General features: G+C 47.4%; 2 protein-coding genes across 3 annotated transcripts in view; both read left to right on the forward strand.

Annotated features, from left to right (window-relative positions):
• The window catches only part of LOC140374472 (importin subunit alpha-6), a 136844-nt gene extending 132261 nt beyond the window's left edge, over positions 1-4583 (forward strand). Inside the window, exons 11-15 of one of the 2 annotated variants that reach the window (XR_011929093.1) lie at positions 2031-2156; positions 2404-2531; positions 2608-2786; positions 3178-3995; positions 4049-4583. Coding sequence is in view for 1 of the 2 variants with exons in the window: in XM_072461378.1 (XP_072317479.1) it covers positions 2031-2156; positions 2404-2531; positions 2608-2786; positions 3178-3365 (621 nt within the window). In the remaining variant the exon portion in view is untranslated. Of the gene's footprint in view, positions 1-2030; positions 2157-2403; positions 2532-2607; positions 2787-3177 lie in introns of both variants that reach the window. The other variant, XM_072461378.1, reaches the window with a different exon arrangement.
• A 3801-nt stretch (positions 4584-8384) lies between these two features.
• On the forward strand, positions 8385-9344 carry LOC140374594 (izumo sperm-egg fusion protein 1). Its single transcript, XM_072461527.1, has one exon. It carries the CDS (start codon positions 8385-8387, stop codon positions 9342-9344), a length of 960 nt encoding a protein of 319 aa, XP_072317628.1.
• The last annotated feature ends 9617 nt before the right edge of the window (positions 9345-18961 follow it).

The raw sequence follows: 18961 nt of genomic DNA on the forward strand, positions 1-18961 counted from the left end.
TTTGACTTTTCGGCTGGATTTGAGGGTTTTTCGTTGCGTTCGTTGTGTTGTTGTGACGTGAGCTAGCTCCGAGCGAGCCCACCAGCCCCCCCCGCGCCCTCCGGCCGCGCTAAAGTACGGCGTGTCGTCGGTACACGTTTATATACACGTTTATATGAAAGAGGAACTTCACGAACGATCGGGACACGCACTGGAATCGCTTTAAATTAACTTGTTTTGACTTTATTCGGCTGGATTGAGTGTTTTCGTCGTGTCGTTGCGATGTGTTTTGGCTCTGAGTCCCCCGGCTCCGGCCCCGCCCCCCGGCTCCGGCCCCGCCCCCCGGCCCCCGGCCAGCGCCGTACCGCGTTTATACAAAGGAGGAACTCATGAAACTGCGGAGAACAGTCGTCTTACCCGGAGATCGCCACGTTATCCCGGCGCAATACTGACCTAACCTAATACTGATGTGCAATTCTGTCATATGTGCAATTACTGTGAAATTCATGTGCAATTCATGTGCAATTACTGTGAAATTCATGTGCAATCTATGTGCTGTCGTGACACATATTCATGTGCAATTACTGTCGGGATCACATGCAATGGTATTTATTTATTTATTTGTCTATGGGAGTTTTTTATTTATTTATAGGAGATCTTCTACTGAAAGTGTTTTTCAGACTTCCTATAAGTGATCTGTTCTTTTCTTCTGTATCTACCTCTGTATCTACCTGCGTTGCACCAATGAAATTTCCCCATGTGGGACAATAAAGGAATATCTTATCTTATCTTATAGACTGCGATCAAAATCACATGTGAGAACTCCCGGGGCAGATAATATGGCCTCATGCCAATAGCCAATAGTTCAATATCCTTGTTACATAGCTGCTCCCTCACTGTGCAGTGTTCAGGTTTGGACCAGCTCGTGTTCACATACACTGCCAGACCTTCACCTCTTTTCTTCAAGCATTCTCTCGTTCTGTCGCCCGCAGCAGATGAAAATTGTCCAAACCTACAATAGAGTCTGGCATTTCTGCTGTTAACCAGGTCTCTGTGAAAATCAAGACGCTGCTGTCCCTATAAATCCTCTGGGACCGCATGAGGCTCGCTATTTCCGTCATTTTATTTTGAAGGGACCTCACGTTACCCATGACTACGGCGGGAACCGACTTCCTGTTTGTCCCTCTCTTCTCTCGGAGTTTACGTCCAGCCCGTCTGCCTCGTTGCGTTTTCTTTAGGATGTCCGCCGGGATAACGTGACGATCTCCGGGTAAGACGACTGTTCTCCGCAGTTTCATGAGTTCCTCCTTTGTGTAAACGCGGTACGGCGCCAGGCGGGGGGCGGGGCCGGAGCCGGGGGACTCAGAGCCAAGACACATCGCAACGACGCGACGAAAACACTCAATCCAGCCGAATAAAGTCAAAACAAGTTAATTTAAAGCGATTCCAGTGCGTGTCCCGATCGTTCGTGAAGTTCCTCTTTCATATAAACGTGTATATAAACGTGTACCGACGACACGCCGTACTTTAGCGCGGCCGGAGGGCACGCGGGGAGGGGCTGGTGGGCTCGCTCGGAGCTAGCTCACGTCACAACAACACAACGAAAAACGCTCAAATCCAGCCGAAAAAAGTCAAAAACAGTTGAATTAAAAAAACTATTCCAGCGCGTGTCCCTATCGTACAGTAAAATAGAAAAAATATACTAACTATATTTACAAAATATAGGAGATAAAGCACAATAAGTGTGAGAAAGAAGAGAGAGCGTTTACACCGGGCTGCCAGCTGTACCAGCGCCTTATGTCGTATGACTCGTAGATGGAAAATAAAAAACGATTAAGAATAAAGCGCCGTGAGCGGCTAACGGACTATTGGCTAAAGAAAAAAATGTAAAACGTCCGAGAACATTAGATCTGTGTGAAAATAAAACGACGCTGGAACGAAACGACTCTTTTTGACAGTCCAAATATTAGCGTGCTTTTTTTTCCTGGACGGTGAGATTAAAATAGCAGTTCCACTTCCGTTTTAACTCTTGTTTGTTTTTCGCTCTGAAGGTGATTTTGAACTGCTCGGCGCTGCCCTGCCTCCTGCACCTCCTCAGCAGCCCAAAAGAGTCCATAAAGAAGGAGGCGTGTTGGACCGTGTCGAACATCACGGCCGGGAACAAGGCGCAGATCCAGGTGTGTGAACGACGAATCGAATATCACGAAAAACCATCATATTGACTCAAATCTCACAGGATAATATTATTTTGGCAGAGTATTTGAGATATTTCTACTGCATATGGCACCGCTAAACCAGCTTTAAAGAAGGATATTCCAAAATAAACCTTTTTAAATGTTAGAAATGTAAAGAAAGAGGGAACAGAATATTAGAGAAGTTGATCTAGAAATGAAATGTGGATTCAAACGCTCGTGTTTCGTTCAGAACGTGATCGACGCAAACATTTTCCCGGTGCTGATCGAGATCCTTCAGAAGGCTGAGTTCAGGACGAGGAAGGAGGCGGCGTGGGCCATCACCAACGCCACGTCGGGAGGGACCGCCGTGCAGATGAGGTGAGTGCGAGGGCAGCCGGACACGCCCTGGAAGCGCCCGCTCAGCCGGACTCAAGCGGGTGTTGTGTTTACGCAGGTATCTGGTCAATCTGAACGTGATCAAGCCGCTGTGCGACCTGCTCACCGTGATGGACTCCAAGATCGTGCAGGTTTCACTGAGCGGCCTCGAGAACATCCTGAGGCTCGGGGAGAAGGAGGCCAAGAAGAACGGCTCTGGCATCAACCCGTACTGCGCGCTCATCGAGGAGGCCTACGGTAGGACCAGGACCAGAGAGAACCCCGAGAACCCTCCAGAGCCGCGGGTGCTGGGGCGGGTGGCGCGCGGAGCTCGTTGTGGCGGTTGCTCGCGGCACCGAGCTCTTTTACACAACAAAACTCTTCCCGGTCGCACCTGTAATAGATCCATTTGTCGCACTCGTAAGTTTAAAACACGCCGCTCTCTCTGTTGTGCTTCAGGAAGAAGCTCCACGGGAAACAAAAGCGCCACAAGTCGTTCCGTGCGCCACAGATTCACGTGTTTTTAATAAAATATGTAAATTAAACGAAGCATCGAGGCAATAAAATAATAATCGAAGCGTTTTTGTAATCGAATTATTCGATTAACTCGAATAATCGTTGATCTTTTCTTTGTTTCTCTCTTTTTTAGGCCTGGACAAGATCGAGTTCCTCCAGGGCCACGAGAACCAGGAGATCTATCAGAAAGCCTTCGACCTGATCGAGCGATACTTCGGCGTCGAGGAGGAAGACTCCAGTCTGGTCCCTCAAGTCGACCAGAACCAGGCCCAGTTCCTCTTCCAGCAGCAGGAGGGTCCAAGGGAGGGCTTCCAGCTCTAACGGGACGGCCCGCCACCACCAGACCAAGGACAATGTAGGAGCCACACACGGATTTGTTGTATTAAAAGGAAAAAAGCTCTTCGGAAGTCGTAGATTTTTCGGCGCAACGTTTTTTGGGGTTTTTTTTGTCCGAAAGTCGCTCCCGTTTCTTGAATGTGAATCTACCTCCTCCGATCGTCCAAGAAGGCAAAACCCTGACCTCGCCTCCTCAGCGCTGGAGAAAAGCTCGTCGAGGTTCCTTTAGTTCAGGACTAAATGCTCTAGCGAGAGAGTTCTGGGAAAGAAGCGCGTAAAACGACAAATCCGCCCCTGGAACTTGCTCAAAAAAGCCGTTTTTCTTTAGTCGTTTTCAGAGTCCGATTGCGGGCGAAGTGGAACCGTCTCGCCAAGAACGGATCAAGAAGTTTGAATTGTCTGAGCGACGCCAAAAGGGTTAAGACGACTAAAACCCAAGATCTAAAACGGCACTAAGTCGAAACAAAGACTTAACCAGGACTAAACCAGGACTAAACCAGGTCTAAATGATCACAACCAGGACTAAACCAAGTCTGAACCAGGACTAGACCAGGTCTAAACGATCCCTACAAGGACTAAACCAGGTCTATATGATCTCAACCAGGAATAAACCAGGTCTAAAAGATCTCTAAAAGGAATAAACCAGGTCTAGACCAGGTCTGAACCAGGACTAAATGGTCTCTACAAGGACTAAACCAGGTCCGGACTCCAAGAGCAAACCGGACATTTATTGCTCGAGTTTTCCGTTTCTTTTCGCACCTTCTTCAGCTTCGTCCGGATGTTTTTGTTTTGAACTGCTGAATCCTCCAAAACCAGGCCTAAAGTGACTGCGAGTTCCTATCGCGTCCACAGGGAGGCGCCACACGACTGCAGGGAACGGACGGACGCATCGGAGAATGGCGGGACGGTCTTCTGCTCGAGGGAAAACGCAGCTCGACCTCCAGTCGGGACGTCTTTACGGTGTTTGGGATTAATCCACAAATTTACACGAACGTTGTGAACAAATGATAATATATTTCACTATAAAGCTAAGTTAAAAGGAAAAGATTTTGTCGTTGTCGTCGTGTCCGTCGCCGATGCAGCGCTGACTGAACTCCACACGCTTTGTAACATTTACAAATCTGAGAAAATTAAACATTTTTATGGCTTTTTGGGGAAAACGTGCAGCGTCTGTGTCGTTTTGCCGCGATTGCAAAGATAAACGATCTGTAGTTTCTTTGATTGATATTAATAAAAAATATCTTATAAAATCGATTTCTATTTGCCTTTTTCAATGTGATTTGTAGAGTTTATTTATGTATTCTAGAAGTTTCCGTGAGTTTCCCTCCGTCTGACATCGCCCTTCTTCCGGTTCTATTCTTGAACATGAAGCGACGGAAATGAATTTTACAAAGACTTTAGAGCGTGTTTAGAAACTAGACTTTTCCCTCGTTCTACATTTAAACCACCGGAGCCCCCGCTGGACCGGAAGTGTCATTACAACAGAGGAGCAGATCCGTGTTTAAAAGAGGAAAAAGTGGGTTTTAAGCAGTGACGTGCCGTGAGGGTCAGGGTCAGATACAAACATGAATGAACCCAAAAGAGCTCCTTAAACATAATTTGGTAACACGTGACACATATTTAGTTTAAAGTCAAAATCAATTCCAATTCAGCCTATTTCATGCCAAAATAAAAAGTTTATGGTCTTACCTTTAGGGGGGGAAGAGCCTGAGCTTGTGCAGGAGGTTGAGCGATATCGACTAGATATAGTCGGCCTCACCTCCACGCACAGTTTGGGCTCTGGAACCCATCTCCTCGAGAGAGGCTGGACGCTCCACTTCTCTGGTGTTGCCCGCGGGGAGAGGCGGGCTGGTGTGGGCAGGGCTGGTGTGGGCTTATAGCCCCGTGTGGGCTTATAGCCCCTCAGCTCAGCCGCCACGTGTTGGAGTTCACCCCGGTGGACGAGAGGGTCGCGTCCCTTCGCCTTTGGGTGGGGAACAGGTCTCTCACTGTTGTGGCGGCCTACGGGCCGAACTGCAGTGCAGAGTACCCGGACTCTGCTGTTCTACTGGGGGACTTCAACGCCCACGTGGACAATGCCAGTGACACCTGGAGAGGGGTGATCGGGAAGAAAGGCTTCCCCGATCTGAACCCGAGCGGTGTTCAGTTATTGGACTTCTGTGCCACGGATTGTCCATTGTCCACGAACACCATGTTCAAGCACAAGGTTCATCAGTGCACGTGGCACCAGGACACTGGCCGGAGATCAATGATCGACTTTGTTTTTATGACATCTGACCTCCGGCCGCGTGTCTTGGACACTCAGGTGAAGAGAGGGGCGGAGCTGTAGAGCACCACCTGGTGGTGAGTTGGATCCGCTGGCGGAGGAGGAAGCCGGACAGACTTGGCAGACCCAAGCGCATTGTGAGGGTCTGTTGGGAACGTCTAGTGGAGCCCTCTGTCAGTAGGGTATTCAACTCGCACCTCCGGGAGAGCTTCTCCCATGTCCCGGGGGAGGCTGGGGACATTGAGTCCGAGTGGACCATGTTCTCCGCCTCCATTGTTGATGCGGCTGCTCGAAGCTGTGGCCGCAAGGTCTCCGGTGCCTGTCGTGGCGGCAACCCCCGAACCCGGTGGTGGACACCGGAAGTAAGGGATGCCGTCAGACTGAAGAAGGAGGCCTATCAGGCCACTCTGGCTTGTAGGTCTCCTGAGGTCATTGACAGGTAAGTTATTATAGTCATTGCAGTGACTTCATGACTAAGTTCTTCATGTCACAATATCCATTTTGAGTCCAGACATTGTCACTCTGAAAATAAAAGACAAGGGAAGCAGAAAAGGCGGCTTCTCATCAGACATCCACACAAGATGTCCGACGAGACATCTCGAGGACGTACCACATCTCGAGGACGTACCACATCTCGAGGACGTACCACATCTCGAGGACGTACCACATCTCGAGGACGTACCACATCTCGAGGACGTACCACATCTCGAGGACGTACCACATCGAGGACGTACCACATCGAGGACGTACCACATCTCGTGGACGTACCACATCTCGAGGACGTACCACATCGAGGACGTACCACATCGAGGACGTACCACATCTCGAGGACGTACCACATCTCGTGGACGTACCACATCTCGAGGACGTACCACATCGAGGACGTACCACATCTCGAGGACGTACCACATCTCGTGGACGTACCACATCTCGAGGACGTACCACATCGAGGACGTACCACATCTCGAGGACGTACCACATCTCGAGGACGTACCACATCTCGTGGACGTACCACATCTCGAGGACGTACCACATCGAGGACGTACCACATCTCGAGGACGTACCACATCTCGAGGACGTACCACATCTCGTGGACGTACCACATCTCGAGGACGTACCACATCGAGGACGTACCACATCTCGAGGACGTACCACATCTCGAGGACGTACCACATCTCGTGGACGTACCACATCTCGAGGACGTACCACATCGAGGACGTACCACATCTCGAGGACGTACCACATCTCGTGGACGTACCACATCTCGAGGACGTACCACATCTCGAGGACGTACCACATCTCGTGGACGTACCACATCTCGAGGACGTACCACATCTCGTGGACGTACCACATCTCGTGGACGTACCACATCTCGTGGACGTACCACTCAGTTTGAAAAGAACGCGTAACATTCTTGTTGTGTGTGTTTCCAGAGGCAGAGCAGGTGCTGCCTCCTCCCTGCATCTGAACGGCAAACATCTGAACAAAAACTATGGTTAGATATTGGATTCAAACGGAAAGGGGGTTTATAATACCAGAGGACAAACATTAATATTTTTTTATATTTTATATTATTATTATTTCCCCACCAAGATTGACAGGTGATTGTGGGGCTGTTCCTAGTGTGATGTCATCAATTTACAAACAGGAAGTGAAATCATTAACTTAACTCCGGTCCATGTTTAGTCCTGACTCTGGCACCAGCAAGAGGCCGGTCCATGTTGTCCGGTCTCAGTTTTTTTTTACTTCCGGGGCAGCACCAGCGGTCACATGAAAACTTACACATGTAAATATAAATTTAAATAAAACGCATGAATAACAAAACAATTACAATGATGCTTGGGTCAATTTGGTCAGAAACTCTTAGTTGCCATAGAAACGCATGCTGACAAAATAGCGTCAGCTACAGACATCCTCAGTAGAATGATGATGTCATATAGCCCTGAACTCACTAAAGTGTGTGAGAACAAGAGCCAGAGACTATCGAGAAGAAGTCTCAAGGATAAAGTCTGGCGGTAACACTTGGATATCAGCCGCCATAAAACACCAACGAAGAAGAAGAGACTGTCGAGCATGTGCTGATTCGCTGTGCGGCTTATGAAAGGGAAAGGACCGGGTTGGCCTTATGGTTTCAGAATCATAGGCAGGAATTTGACCTGCAGAATATTCGTACATTCCAGTCACAAGGATCGTGTGAGGCTGTAGTTACTTATATAACAGTGTTAAGTGGAAGATTATAGAGTTAGGGTGTGTTACACGACTGTGGTGGGTGGCGGTGGTGTGCCACTTGGATGCCGGCCGCCGCGGAGAGCCGAGGAGGAAGAAGATGACCTCATGTGCTTGGAACTCGTGGGCTTTGAACTCCTGTCCTTCTGAAGGATAAAGTCTAAAGAATAAAGTCTGAGAGTACAACTACAGTAGGTGGCGGTAATGTACGACAAAGTCTGAGGAATAAAGTCTGGCGGTAATGCAACACTTGGATGCCAACCGCCATAAAACAACAACAACAACAACAATGTAACACTTGGATAACAACTGCCATAAAACACCAAAGAAGAAGAAGCATGGACGTCCCAAGGCGGTAAATGGTGGTAAAAGCACCTTTGCAGTTGACGGCCGGTCAGAATTAAAAGCAGCATCAACAACAAACCACGCACACATGAAGGGTGCAATATCATTTTCTTCCACTAGGGGACAGCATAAAAAACAAAAAAATACTGTCTGAACTGAACCCAAATATGTTTGTGCTGCTGCTGCTGCTGCTGCTGCTGGTCTGCTCTACCCCTGGAGTGAGGCCCTGTCTTCAGTGTGATCCCAACGTGATAAAGATGTTTGAAAAATATTTTCTAACCCTTACGTTTTCAGATTACATCAGGAACGCGTTTTATGAATTCATACCTGTGGCATTCAAAAGGAAAACAAGTTTAGACAATCAGTTCATTGACTACACAACTCTCTACAGAGCTAGCACAGAGTACCAGCACAGATTTAAAGACCTTCAAGACACACCAAGCAACGACCCCGAAATGACTCGGTTACGTTCATTGATGAGGGCGGGCACAGCTATATTAACAAAACATTTGGAAAAGATGGATTTGTGCCCTAACAAGTGTGGACTACTGATTCGAACGGTTATAGACTGCACCTCCTGCACTTTCGTGACACACACTTGCCCCACTGGACAAAAGGACTGCGGAGAGACCCAACTGGTGGAAGAGGAGGGAGATCAGGCAGTGCTGGACTGTTTCCTCCCATGGCATCAGCTCGTGTTAGGAAAACCCGAGTACCACTATTCATGGGCCCCAGCTGTGCTAGAAAAGACCAAACTGGAGATGAGTGATTTCAAAGAGTTCCTTGTGACTAGGGATTCAGCTCTGGTCTTAAATCAGCTGGATGTCAGAGAGTCTGGAACATATCAATGTTTACTTAAGGACACAACTGGAACAGTGTTATACAAAGTCACTTGGGTACTTTCAGTCACTGCTTTGCCAACAAAGGTTCCAAAGCCTGTGAAGCCTTTCATTCTCCCTGACATGCCGTACGTGCACCACAAGTGGAGGGATGCTCTGGAGCCCGTCCTGTACGCCGTGATCGCATGTTGTCTGGCAGCAAGTTTAGGCCTTTCTGTTCTTATTGTGATGTTGAAGAGACAAAAAGCCAAAACACTTAAAGAGGGAAATCTATGGAGAAATTTGTGAAAAATGTGTCATTCTGAAGCCATTGCGAGGGAACCTGGCCATGTCTCCGCAGTAAGTTATTATAGTCATTGCAGTGACTTCATGACTAAGTTCTTCATGTCACAATATCCATTTTGAGTCCAGACATTGTCACTCTGAAAATAAAAGACAAGGGAAGCAGAAAAGGCGGCTTCTCATCAGACATCCACACAAGATGTCCGACGAGACATCTCGTGGACGTACCACATCTCGTGGACGTACCACATCTCGTGGACGTACCACATCTCGAGGACGTACCACATCTCGAGGACGTACCACATCTCGTGGACGTACCACATCTCGTGGACGTACCACATCTCGTGGACGTACCACATCGAGGACGTACCACATCTCGAGGACGTACCACATCGAGGACGTACCACATCTCGAGGACGTACCACATCTCGAGGACGTACCACATCGAGGACGTACCACATCTCGAGGACGTACCACATCTCGTGGACGTACCACTCAGTTTGAAAAGAACGCGTAACATTCTTGTTGTGTGTGTTTCCAGAGGCAGAGCAGGTGCTGCCTCCTCCCTGCATCTGAACGGCAAACATCTGAACAAAAACTATGGTTAGATATTGGATTCAAACGGAAAGGGGGTTTATAATACCAGAGGACAAACATTAATATTTTTTTATATTTTATATTATTATTATTATTTCCCCCCCAAGATTGACAGGTGATTGTGGGGCTGTTCCTAGTGTGATGTCATCAATTTACAAACAGGAAGTGAAATCATTAACTTAAAAATGTGTTATATGTATACTTTTTAGCAAAATTCTAAATATATTTATCTTAACTGCATTTTAGTTCAATGAGTCGTCCCACCTGTAGGGGGCAGCATTTTCTAATTTAGACTTTATTTGGTGTGTTTATACCTGTTCTACATGTACATTATAGATTTACACCAGTCGAACAGGTATTTGTGGAGAAAACATCAAAGGAATATCTTATCTTATCTTATCTTAAAATATAGAAACAGGAAGTGACATCACCCCAGGGACACTCATCCAGGAAGTGACATCACACCAGGGACACACATACAGGAAGTGACATCGCACCAGGGACACTCAAACCAACCCCGGGGCCCTATGTAAAAAGAGCCCCCCCTAGTGCTATTTCTGTAGTCACATCATCACACAGATGGAAAAACAAAATGCGAGTCAGGCCCAATCTGAGAAATGTGATTCATATTCCCTGTGAAAAGATAAAGCCCAGTCTCACTGAAACTAGTCTGAAACTTGCTGTGCTAAATGTCAGATCCTTATGTAACAAATCTCTCTTAATTAATAATTTTATTTCTTCTTATAATCTTGATTTTATGTTTTTAACTGAAACATGGCTTGACAAAAACACAGGAAATGTAGTTCTGATAGAATCTGCTCCACCCAACTTTAAGTTTGAATCTGAAACACGAGAAAACAAAAAAGGGGGTGGAGTCTGTGCTGTCTTTAGAGATGAAATAATTACCCGCAGGTTGTCTTTTGGGGTGTTTTCATCATTTGAGTATTTATCCTTTAAAATGGAGCTAAAACGGTCTCCATCCATTCTCTTCATTGTTTTATACAAGCCTCCCCAGCACTGCCAAAGTTTTATTGATGATTTTACTGAGATGCTTTCAGTCATATGCACAGACTTTGATGGTTTGGTCATTACAGGTGATTTCAATGTGCATGTTGATAATATTTGTGACAGAAACGCTAAAGAGCTTGATGCTGTCCTTGAAACCTTCAGTCTTACTCAGCATGTGAGAGGCCCCACCCACAGCAAAGGACACACTCTAGATCTCATAATTACAAAGGGGGTAAATATTTCAAATGTTAATGTGATCGATGTTGCTCTGTCTGATCATTTCTGTGTCTTCTTTGACCTGTCTGTTTCTCCCAAACCTCCGGTTGGTCCTGCAGTTGTTCAGCGGAGACACATAAGTGATGGCACAGGTGCACTGTTTATGGAAATGATAAACTTTGAAAATATCTCATGTTCTAATGTAAATGATTTGTTGAACTCTGTTACATCTAGTGTTTTGAATGTTCTGGACACCATCGCCCCTATAAAGGCTAAAATGGTTAAAAATAAGCAGAAGGCGCCGTGGAGAAATGATGATTGGGTCAGGGCACAGAAAAGGGAGTGCCGCAGGGCCGAACGGAAATTGCGCAAGTCAAAGCTCCAGGTTCAAAAAGAGATTTACAAAGAAAAGCTGAATATGTACAACCTAATCTTATGTAGAACTAGGGAAAGATATTTCTCTGAAATTATTGGAAGCTGCAGTAACAACTCGCGTGTCCTGTTTGCCACAGTAAACAGATTAACAAACCCTCCAGCTCAGCTGCCGTTAGAACTCATTTCCACATCCAAGTGTAATGAGTTTGCATTATTCTTTAATGACAAAGTTCAGGGCATTAAAAATGCTATAAATCCCACAATGCAAAAAATTACCCTAAAACCACCAAGACACTTAGAGCTAACTCACTTTGCACCAGTAACTGACAAAACTGTCCATGAGATCATCACCAGTCTGAGTTCATCTGCATGCTGCCTTGATGTGTTACCCTCCAGATTTCTAAAGTCTGTGCTGAACAGTTTGTTAGCACCATTCACTCACATAGTTAACATGTCGCTTCAATCTGGAACATTCCCAATGTCTTTGAAAACTGCGGTCATAAAGCCTCTCCTAAAGAAGAGCAGTCTTGATGCCGCAGTACTGAGTCATTACCGGCCCATCTCTAATCTGCCATTTTGGGGCAAAGTCCTTGAAAAGGTTGTTTACAACAGCTCACAGATTTCCTCTTAATAAACAACTCCTTTGATGTTTTTCAGTCAGGTTTTAGACCTCATCACAGCACTGAGACTGCTCTTGTCAAGGTGACAAATGACATCCGCCTGAACACTGACACGGGCAAAGCCTCAGTCTTAATTCTGTTAGATCTGAGTGCTGCTTTTGACACTGTCGATCATGGGATCCTCTTACAGAGACTAGAGGACTGGGTGGGCATCACTGGCACTGCCCTAAACTGGTTAAGGTCCTATCTGGAAGACAGGAAGTACTTTGTTGAAATTGGTAGCTGTGTCTCAGACCACATGACCCTGACCTGTGGAGTGCCCCAAGGGTCAGTCCTGGGTCCCCTTCTGTTCAACCTCTACATGCTGCCGTTGGGTCAGTTGATACGCAGTGAAAATGTGTCCTATCACAATGATGCAGACGACACTCAGATCTATGTTTCACTATCGGCAGGTGACTATGGACCAGTGGATTCACTCTGTCACTGCATCCAACAGATCAGTTTGTGGATGCAAAACAACTTTCTCCAGCTGAACTCAGACAAGACTGAAATAATCGTTTTTGTCCCACAGAAACAAAGAGAAAGTGTTAGCGTCACCTCCAGAGTCTCGCTCTAAAACCTACAAACCAAATTAGAAATCTGGGGGTAATAATGGACTCAGACTTGAACTTTAACAGCCACGTCAAATCAATAACATCAGCAGCTTTTTACCATCTAAAAAACATTGCCAAAATCAAAAATATAGTGTCAAAACCAGATTTAGAGAGACTTCTCCATGTGTTTGTCTCCAGTAGATTAGACTACTGTAACGGCCTGCTCACTGGTCTCTCCAAACGAGCTGTAAAACAGCTGCAGTACATCCAGAACGCTGCTGCTCGGGTCCTGACTAGAACCAGGAAGTACCATCACATTAGTCCTGTTCTCAGGTCTCTGCACTGCCCCCTGTGGCTCAGAGAAGAGACTTTAAAGCAGCTCTGCTTGTGTACAAGTCTCTCCATGGCCTAGCACCAAAGTACATCTCAGACATGTTAGTGCCATATGAACCATCTCGGACTCTGAGGACCTCAGGGACCGGCCTCCTGCTGGTGCCCAGAGTCAGGACTAAACATGGACCGGCCTCCTGCTGGTGCCAGAGTCAGGACTAAACATGGACCGGCCTCCTGCTGGTGCCAGAGTCAGGACTAAACATGGACCGGCCTCCTGCTGGTGCCAGAGTCAGGACTAAACATGGACCGGCCTCCTGCTGGTGCCAGAGTCAGGACTAAACATGGACCGGCCTCCTGCTGGTGCCCAGAGTCAGGACAAAACATGGGGAATCTGCGTTTCAGTTTGATGCAGCTAAAATCTGGAACATTCTTCCTGAAGATGTGAGACAGGCTTCTACTCTGACAATGTTCAAATCTAAGCTAAAAACAGTTTTGTTTAGCTGCACATATGACTGAAAGGATTTTTTCTTTGCACTCTTCTCTTTTGTTTGTGATTTTATTAGTTTAGAAAATCAGTTGGATTGATAATTTTTAATTTAGTTAATTTTATTGTATTTCTGTTTCTGTAATTTCTTTGTAATTTGAATGCATTTTTCCTGCTGTGAAGCACTTTGAATTGCCTTGTGTATGAAATGTGCTCTACAAATAAACTTGCCTTGCCTTACAGGAAGTGACATCGCACCAGGGACACTCATACAGGAAGTGACATCGCACCAGGGACACTCATACAGGAAGTGACATCGCACCAGGGACACTCATACAGGAAGTGACATCGCACCAGGGACACACATACAGGAAGTGACATCGCACCAGGGACACACATACAGGAAGTGACATCACACCAGGGACACTCATACAGGAAGTGACATCACACCAGGGACACTCATACAGGAAGTGACATCACACCAGGGACACTCATACAGGAAGTGACATCACACCAGGGACACTCATACAGGAAGTGACATCACACCAGGGACACTCATACAGGAAGTGACATCACACCAGGGACACTCATACAGGAAGTGACATCACACCAGGGACACTCATACAGGAAGTGACATCACACCAGGGACACTCATACAGGAAGTGACATCACACCAGGGACACTCGTTCCAGTCTAAGTTTATGCAGAATTTACACAAAGAAACAACTTTTTTAACTAACTCTAAACTTTAATTCAACAAAATAAAGTCGCTCTCATGTTTTCATTTGTTACATAAAATATAAATTATGACGGATGGATGGAGTTTTGGCCCAGTGTTTGCTGGGTAATTTCCTAGTGTGATGTCATCCATTACAAACAGAAAGGATATTATAAAACTAAAACATTTGCTTTCCTATGATCATATTTTTTTTAATCATTTTTGGCAAAATTCTGAATATATTTATCCAAACTGCCTTTTAGTCGTAACCAGTCGTGCGACCTGTAGGGGGCGCTTTCCCTCCTGCTTCATTTTAAACCATTCCCGTCATGTCTTTGCTCATGGGCGTGTTTGAACTGCTTGGTGTCTTTCCGAAATCGTTCACTCGTCTTCTCGGTTTCGCACGACAAACGGACTTTTCCTCGTGCTGATAATTCACCGTCTGAACGTGTCTGACGGGTTTGTGCGGATTAGAACAGCAACTCCATTGTTTTACTCAAACCAACATCGAGAAACATTATCCCCAAAGCACTGCTCCTCCTCACCAGCAGGAGGCTGGCACCAGCAGGAGGCCGGTCCATGTTTAGTCCTGACTCAGGCACCAGCAGGAGGCCGGTCCATGTTTAGTCCTGACTCTGGCACCAGCAGGAGGCCGGTCCATGTTTAGTCCTGACTCTGGCACCAGCAGGAGGCCGGTCCATGTTTAGTCCTGACTCAGGCACCAGCAGGAGGCCGGTCCATGTTTAGTCCTGACTCTGGCACCAGCAGGAGGCCGGTCCATGTTTAGTCCTGACTCTGGCACCAGCAGGAGGCCGGTCCATGTTTAGTCCTGACTCTGGCACCAGCAGGAGGCCGGTCCATGTTTAGTCCTGACTCTGGCACCAGCAGGAGGCCGGTCCATGTTTAGTCCTGACTCTGGCACCAGCAGGAGGCCGGTCCATGTTTAGTCCTGACTCTGGCACCAGCAGGAGGCCGGTCCATGTTTAGTCCTGACTCTGGCACCAGCAGGAGGCCGGTCCATGTTTAGTCCTGACTCTGGCACCAGCAGGAGGCCGGTCCAAGGTTTATTTTACTGAATGTTTTATTTTAGTGTCACATTTTAACAGGCGAAAGACAGAACTTGAATAAATAAAATAAAATGATCCGCGTTTGGTTCGACTCCCGTCTCTGCGGCTCATTCTGTCATCGTGTCCTCGAGCAAGACACTTCACATTCCTCGTCAGTGAATGACTGAAAACTGAACCACAAAAACATGAGCTCGTAGTAAAAGTGAACGTCATCGTCACGACGACGGAGACATTCCAGAACTGTCGGCAATGACTAGAATCAAGTTACAACGCCAAAGGCCGGCTTTAGGTCCTGGTTTAGTCCTTGTTTAGTCCTTGTTTAGTCCTGGTTTAGACCTGGTTTAGACCTGGTTTAGACCTGGTTTAGACCTGGTTTGGACCTGGTTTAGTCCTTGTTTAGTACTGGTTTAGTCCTGATTTAGTCCTGGTTTAGTCCTGGTTTAGTCCTGGTTTAGACCTGGTTTAGTCCTGGTTTAGACTGGTTTAGACCTGGTTTAGACCTGGTTTAGTCCTGGTTTAGTCCTTGTTTAGTCCTGGTTTAGTCCTTGTTTAGTCCTGGTTTAGTCCTGGTTTAGTCCTGGTTTAGTCCTGGTTTAGTCCTGGTTTAGACCTGGTTTAGACCTGGTCTAGACCTGGTCTAGACCTGGTTTAGACCTGGTTTAGTCCTGGTTTAATCCTGGTTTAATCCTGGTTTAGACCTGGTCTAGACCTGGTCTAGACCTGGTTTAGACCTGGTTTAGTCCTGGTTTAATCCTGGTTTAATCCTGGTTTAGACCTGGTCTAGACCTGGTCTAGACCTGGTTTAGACCTGGTTTAGTCCTGGTTTAATCCTGGTTTAATCCTGGTTTAGTCCTGGTTTAGACCTGGTTTAATCCTGGTTTAGACCTGGTTTAGTCCTGGTTTAATCCTGGTTTAGACCTGGTTTAGACCTGGTTTAATCCTGGTTTAGTCCTGGTTTAGACCTGGTTTAGTCCTGGTTTAGTCCTGGTTTAGTCCTGGTTTAGACCTGGTTTAGACCTGGTCTAGACCTGGTCTAGACCTGGTCTAGACCTGGTTTAGTCCTGGTTTAGTCCTGGTTTAATCCTGGTTTAGACCTGGTTTAGACCTGGTTTAGTTCAGACTAAATCTTCCTGTCGTTGATGACAAAGTGAATTTAAAGAATGAGGAAACAGAAACACAAAAGACACTTCAATATTGTTTGGTTTGAGTCTCGACCAAAGACCTAAATCTGGCTCAATCACAGAAGAACCGGTCCGAGTTCACGCGGGACATAAAATATACTTCAAATATAAGTAAAAAGGTTTAAACATCAACATTAAAATCCAGCTGTTTCACATCTTATTTGTCAGTTTCATGACGTGCACCAGCTTTGGCCCCGTAAACCAGGAAATATACACACTTGATTTAAATGATAAAGTGTTGACCGTAATGGTTTCAATGAGCGATTGTCTTTGTGAGTGCTGAAGATCTGAACGTGTGAGAACCTGTTCCTCGCTCCTGTCGATACCAGCGCTGAAGAGTCCGGGGCCGGAAAACCCCGAGGATCCCGACTGAAACCTGGTCTGGATCCAAGAAAGTGGAAGGAGCTGTGGGCGAGAAGGGTAACATGAATCCTACACTTAAGGTCTGAAGGTCTGAAGAAGGTCTGAGGGTCTGAAGGTCTGAAGAAGGTCTGAGGGTCTGAATAAGGTCTGAGGGTCTGAAGAAGGTCTGAGAGTCTGAGGAACTGAGGGTCTGAAGGTCTGAGGGTCTGAGGAACTGAAGGTCTGAGGGTCTGAATAAGGTCTGAGGGTCTGAAGAAGGTCTGAGAGTCTGAAGGTCTGAGGGTCTGCTGTGGGTCTGAAGGTCTGAATGTCTGAGGGTCTGCTGTGGGTCTGAAGGTCTGAGGGTCTGAATGTCTGAGGGTCTGCTGAGGGTCTGAAGGTATGAGGAACTGAGGGTCTGAAGGTCTGAGGAACTGAGGGTCTGAAGGTCTGAGGAACTGAGGGTCTGAAGGTCTGAGGGTCTGAAGGTCTGAGGGTCTGAAGGTCTGAGGGTCTGAAGTGTCTGAGGGTCTGATGGTCTGAAGGTCTGAGGGTCTGAAAGTCTGAGGGTCTGAAGGTCTGAAGAAGGTCTGAGGGTCTGAAGGTCTGAAGAAGGTCTGAGGGTCTGAAGGTCTGAAGAAGGTCTGAGGGTCTGAAGAAGGTCTGAGAGTCTGAGGAACTGAGGGTCTGAAGGTCTGAGGGTCTGAGGAACTGAAGGTCTGAGGGTCTGAATGTCTGAGGGTCTGCTGTGGGTCTGAAGGTCTGAGGGTCTGAAGGTCTGAAGAAGGTCTGAGGGTCTGAAGGTCTGAGGCTCTGAGGGTCTGAAGAAGGTCTGAGGGTCTGAAGAAGGTCTGAGAGTCTGAGGAACTGAGGGTCTGAGGGTCTGAGGAACTGAAGGTCTGAGGGTCTGAATGTCTGAGGGTCTGCTGTGGGTCTGAAGGTCTGACGGTCTGAATGTCTGAGGGTCTGCTGAGGGTCTGAAGGTCTGAGGGTCTGAGGATCTGAAGGTCTGAGGAACTGAGGGTCTGAAGGTCTGAGGAACTGAGGGTCTGAAGGTCTGAGGAACTGAGGGTCTGAAGGTCTGAGGGTCTGAAGGTCTGAGGGTCTGAAGGTCTGAGGGTCTGAAGTGTCTGAGGGTCTGATGGTCTGAAGGTCTGAGGGTCTGAAAGTCTGAGGGTCTGAAGGTCTGAGGGTCTGCTGTGGGTCTGAAGGTCTGAGGGTCTGAAGGTCTGAGGGTCTGCTGTGGGTCTGAAGGTCTGAACGTCTGAGGGTCTGAGGGTCTGAAGGTCTGAGGGTCTGAGGGTCTGAAGGTCTGAGGGTCTGAAGGTCTGAGGGTCTGCTGGGGGTCTGAAGGTCTGAGGGTCTGAGGGTCTGAAGGTCTGAGGGTCTGAAGGTCTGAGGGTCTGAAGGTCTGAGGGTCTGCTGTGGGTCTGAAGGTCTGATGGTCTGAAGGTCTGAGGGTCTGCTGTGGGTCTGAAGGTCTGAGGGTCTGAATGTCTGAGGGTCTGCTGTGGGTCTGAGGGTCTGAAGGTCTGAGGGTCTGAATGTCTGAGGGTCTGCTGTGGGTCTGAAGGTCTGAGGGTCTGAATGTCTGAGGGTCTGCTGAGGGTCTGAAGGTCTGAGGGTCTGAGGATCTGAAGGTCTGAGGAACTGAGGGTCTGAAGGTCTGAGGAACTGAGGGTCTGAAGGTCTGAGGAACTGAGGGTCTGAAGGTCTGAGGAACTGAAGGTCTGAATGTCTGAGGTTCTGCTGTGGGTCTGAAGGTCTGATGGTCTGAAGGTCTGAGGGTCTGAAAGTCTGAGGGTCTGAAGGTCTGAGGGTCTGCTGTGGGTCTGAAGGTCTGAACGTCTGAGGGTCTGAAGGTCTGAGGGTCTGAAGGTCTGAGGGTCTGCTGTGGGTCTGAAGGTCTGAACGTCTGAGGGTCTGAAGGTCTGAGGGTCTGAGGGTCTGAAGGTCTGAGGGTCTGAAGGTCTGAGGGTCTGCTGTGGGTCTGAAGGTCTGAGGGTCTGAGGGTCTGAAGGTCTGAGGGTCTGAAGGTCTGAGGGTCTGAAGGTCTGAGGGTCTGCTGTGGGTCTGAAGGTCTGATGGT

This window comes from Eucyclogobius newberryi, unplaced genomic scaffold, assembly GCF_026437365.1.
Source record: "Eucyclogobius newberryi isolate DKJ021-1_F unplaced genomic scaffold, fEucNew1.0.hap1 SCAF_3, whole genome shotgun sequence".
Classification (NCBI taxonomy): domain Eukaryota; kingdom Metazoa; phylum Chordata; class Actinopteri; order Gobiiformes; family Gobiidae; genus Eucyclogobius; species Eucyclogobius newberryi.

Coding starts and splice junctions, on each gene's coding strand:
- LOC140374594 (XM_072461527.1), top strand. CDS start 8,385: ATGTTTGTGCTGCTGCTGCTGCTGCTGCTGCTGGTCTGCTCTACCCCT.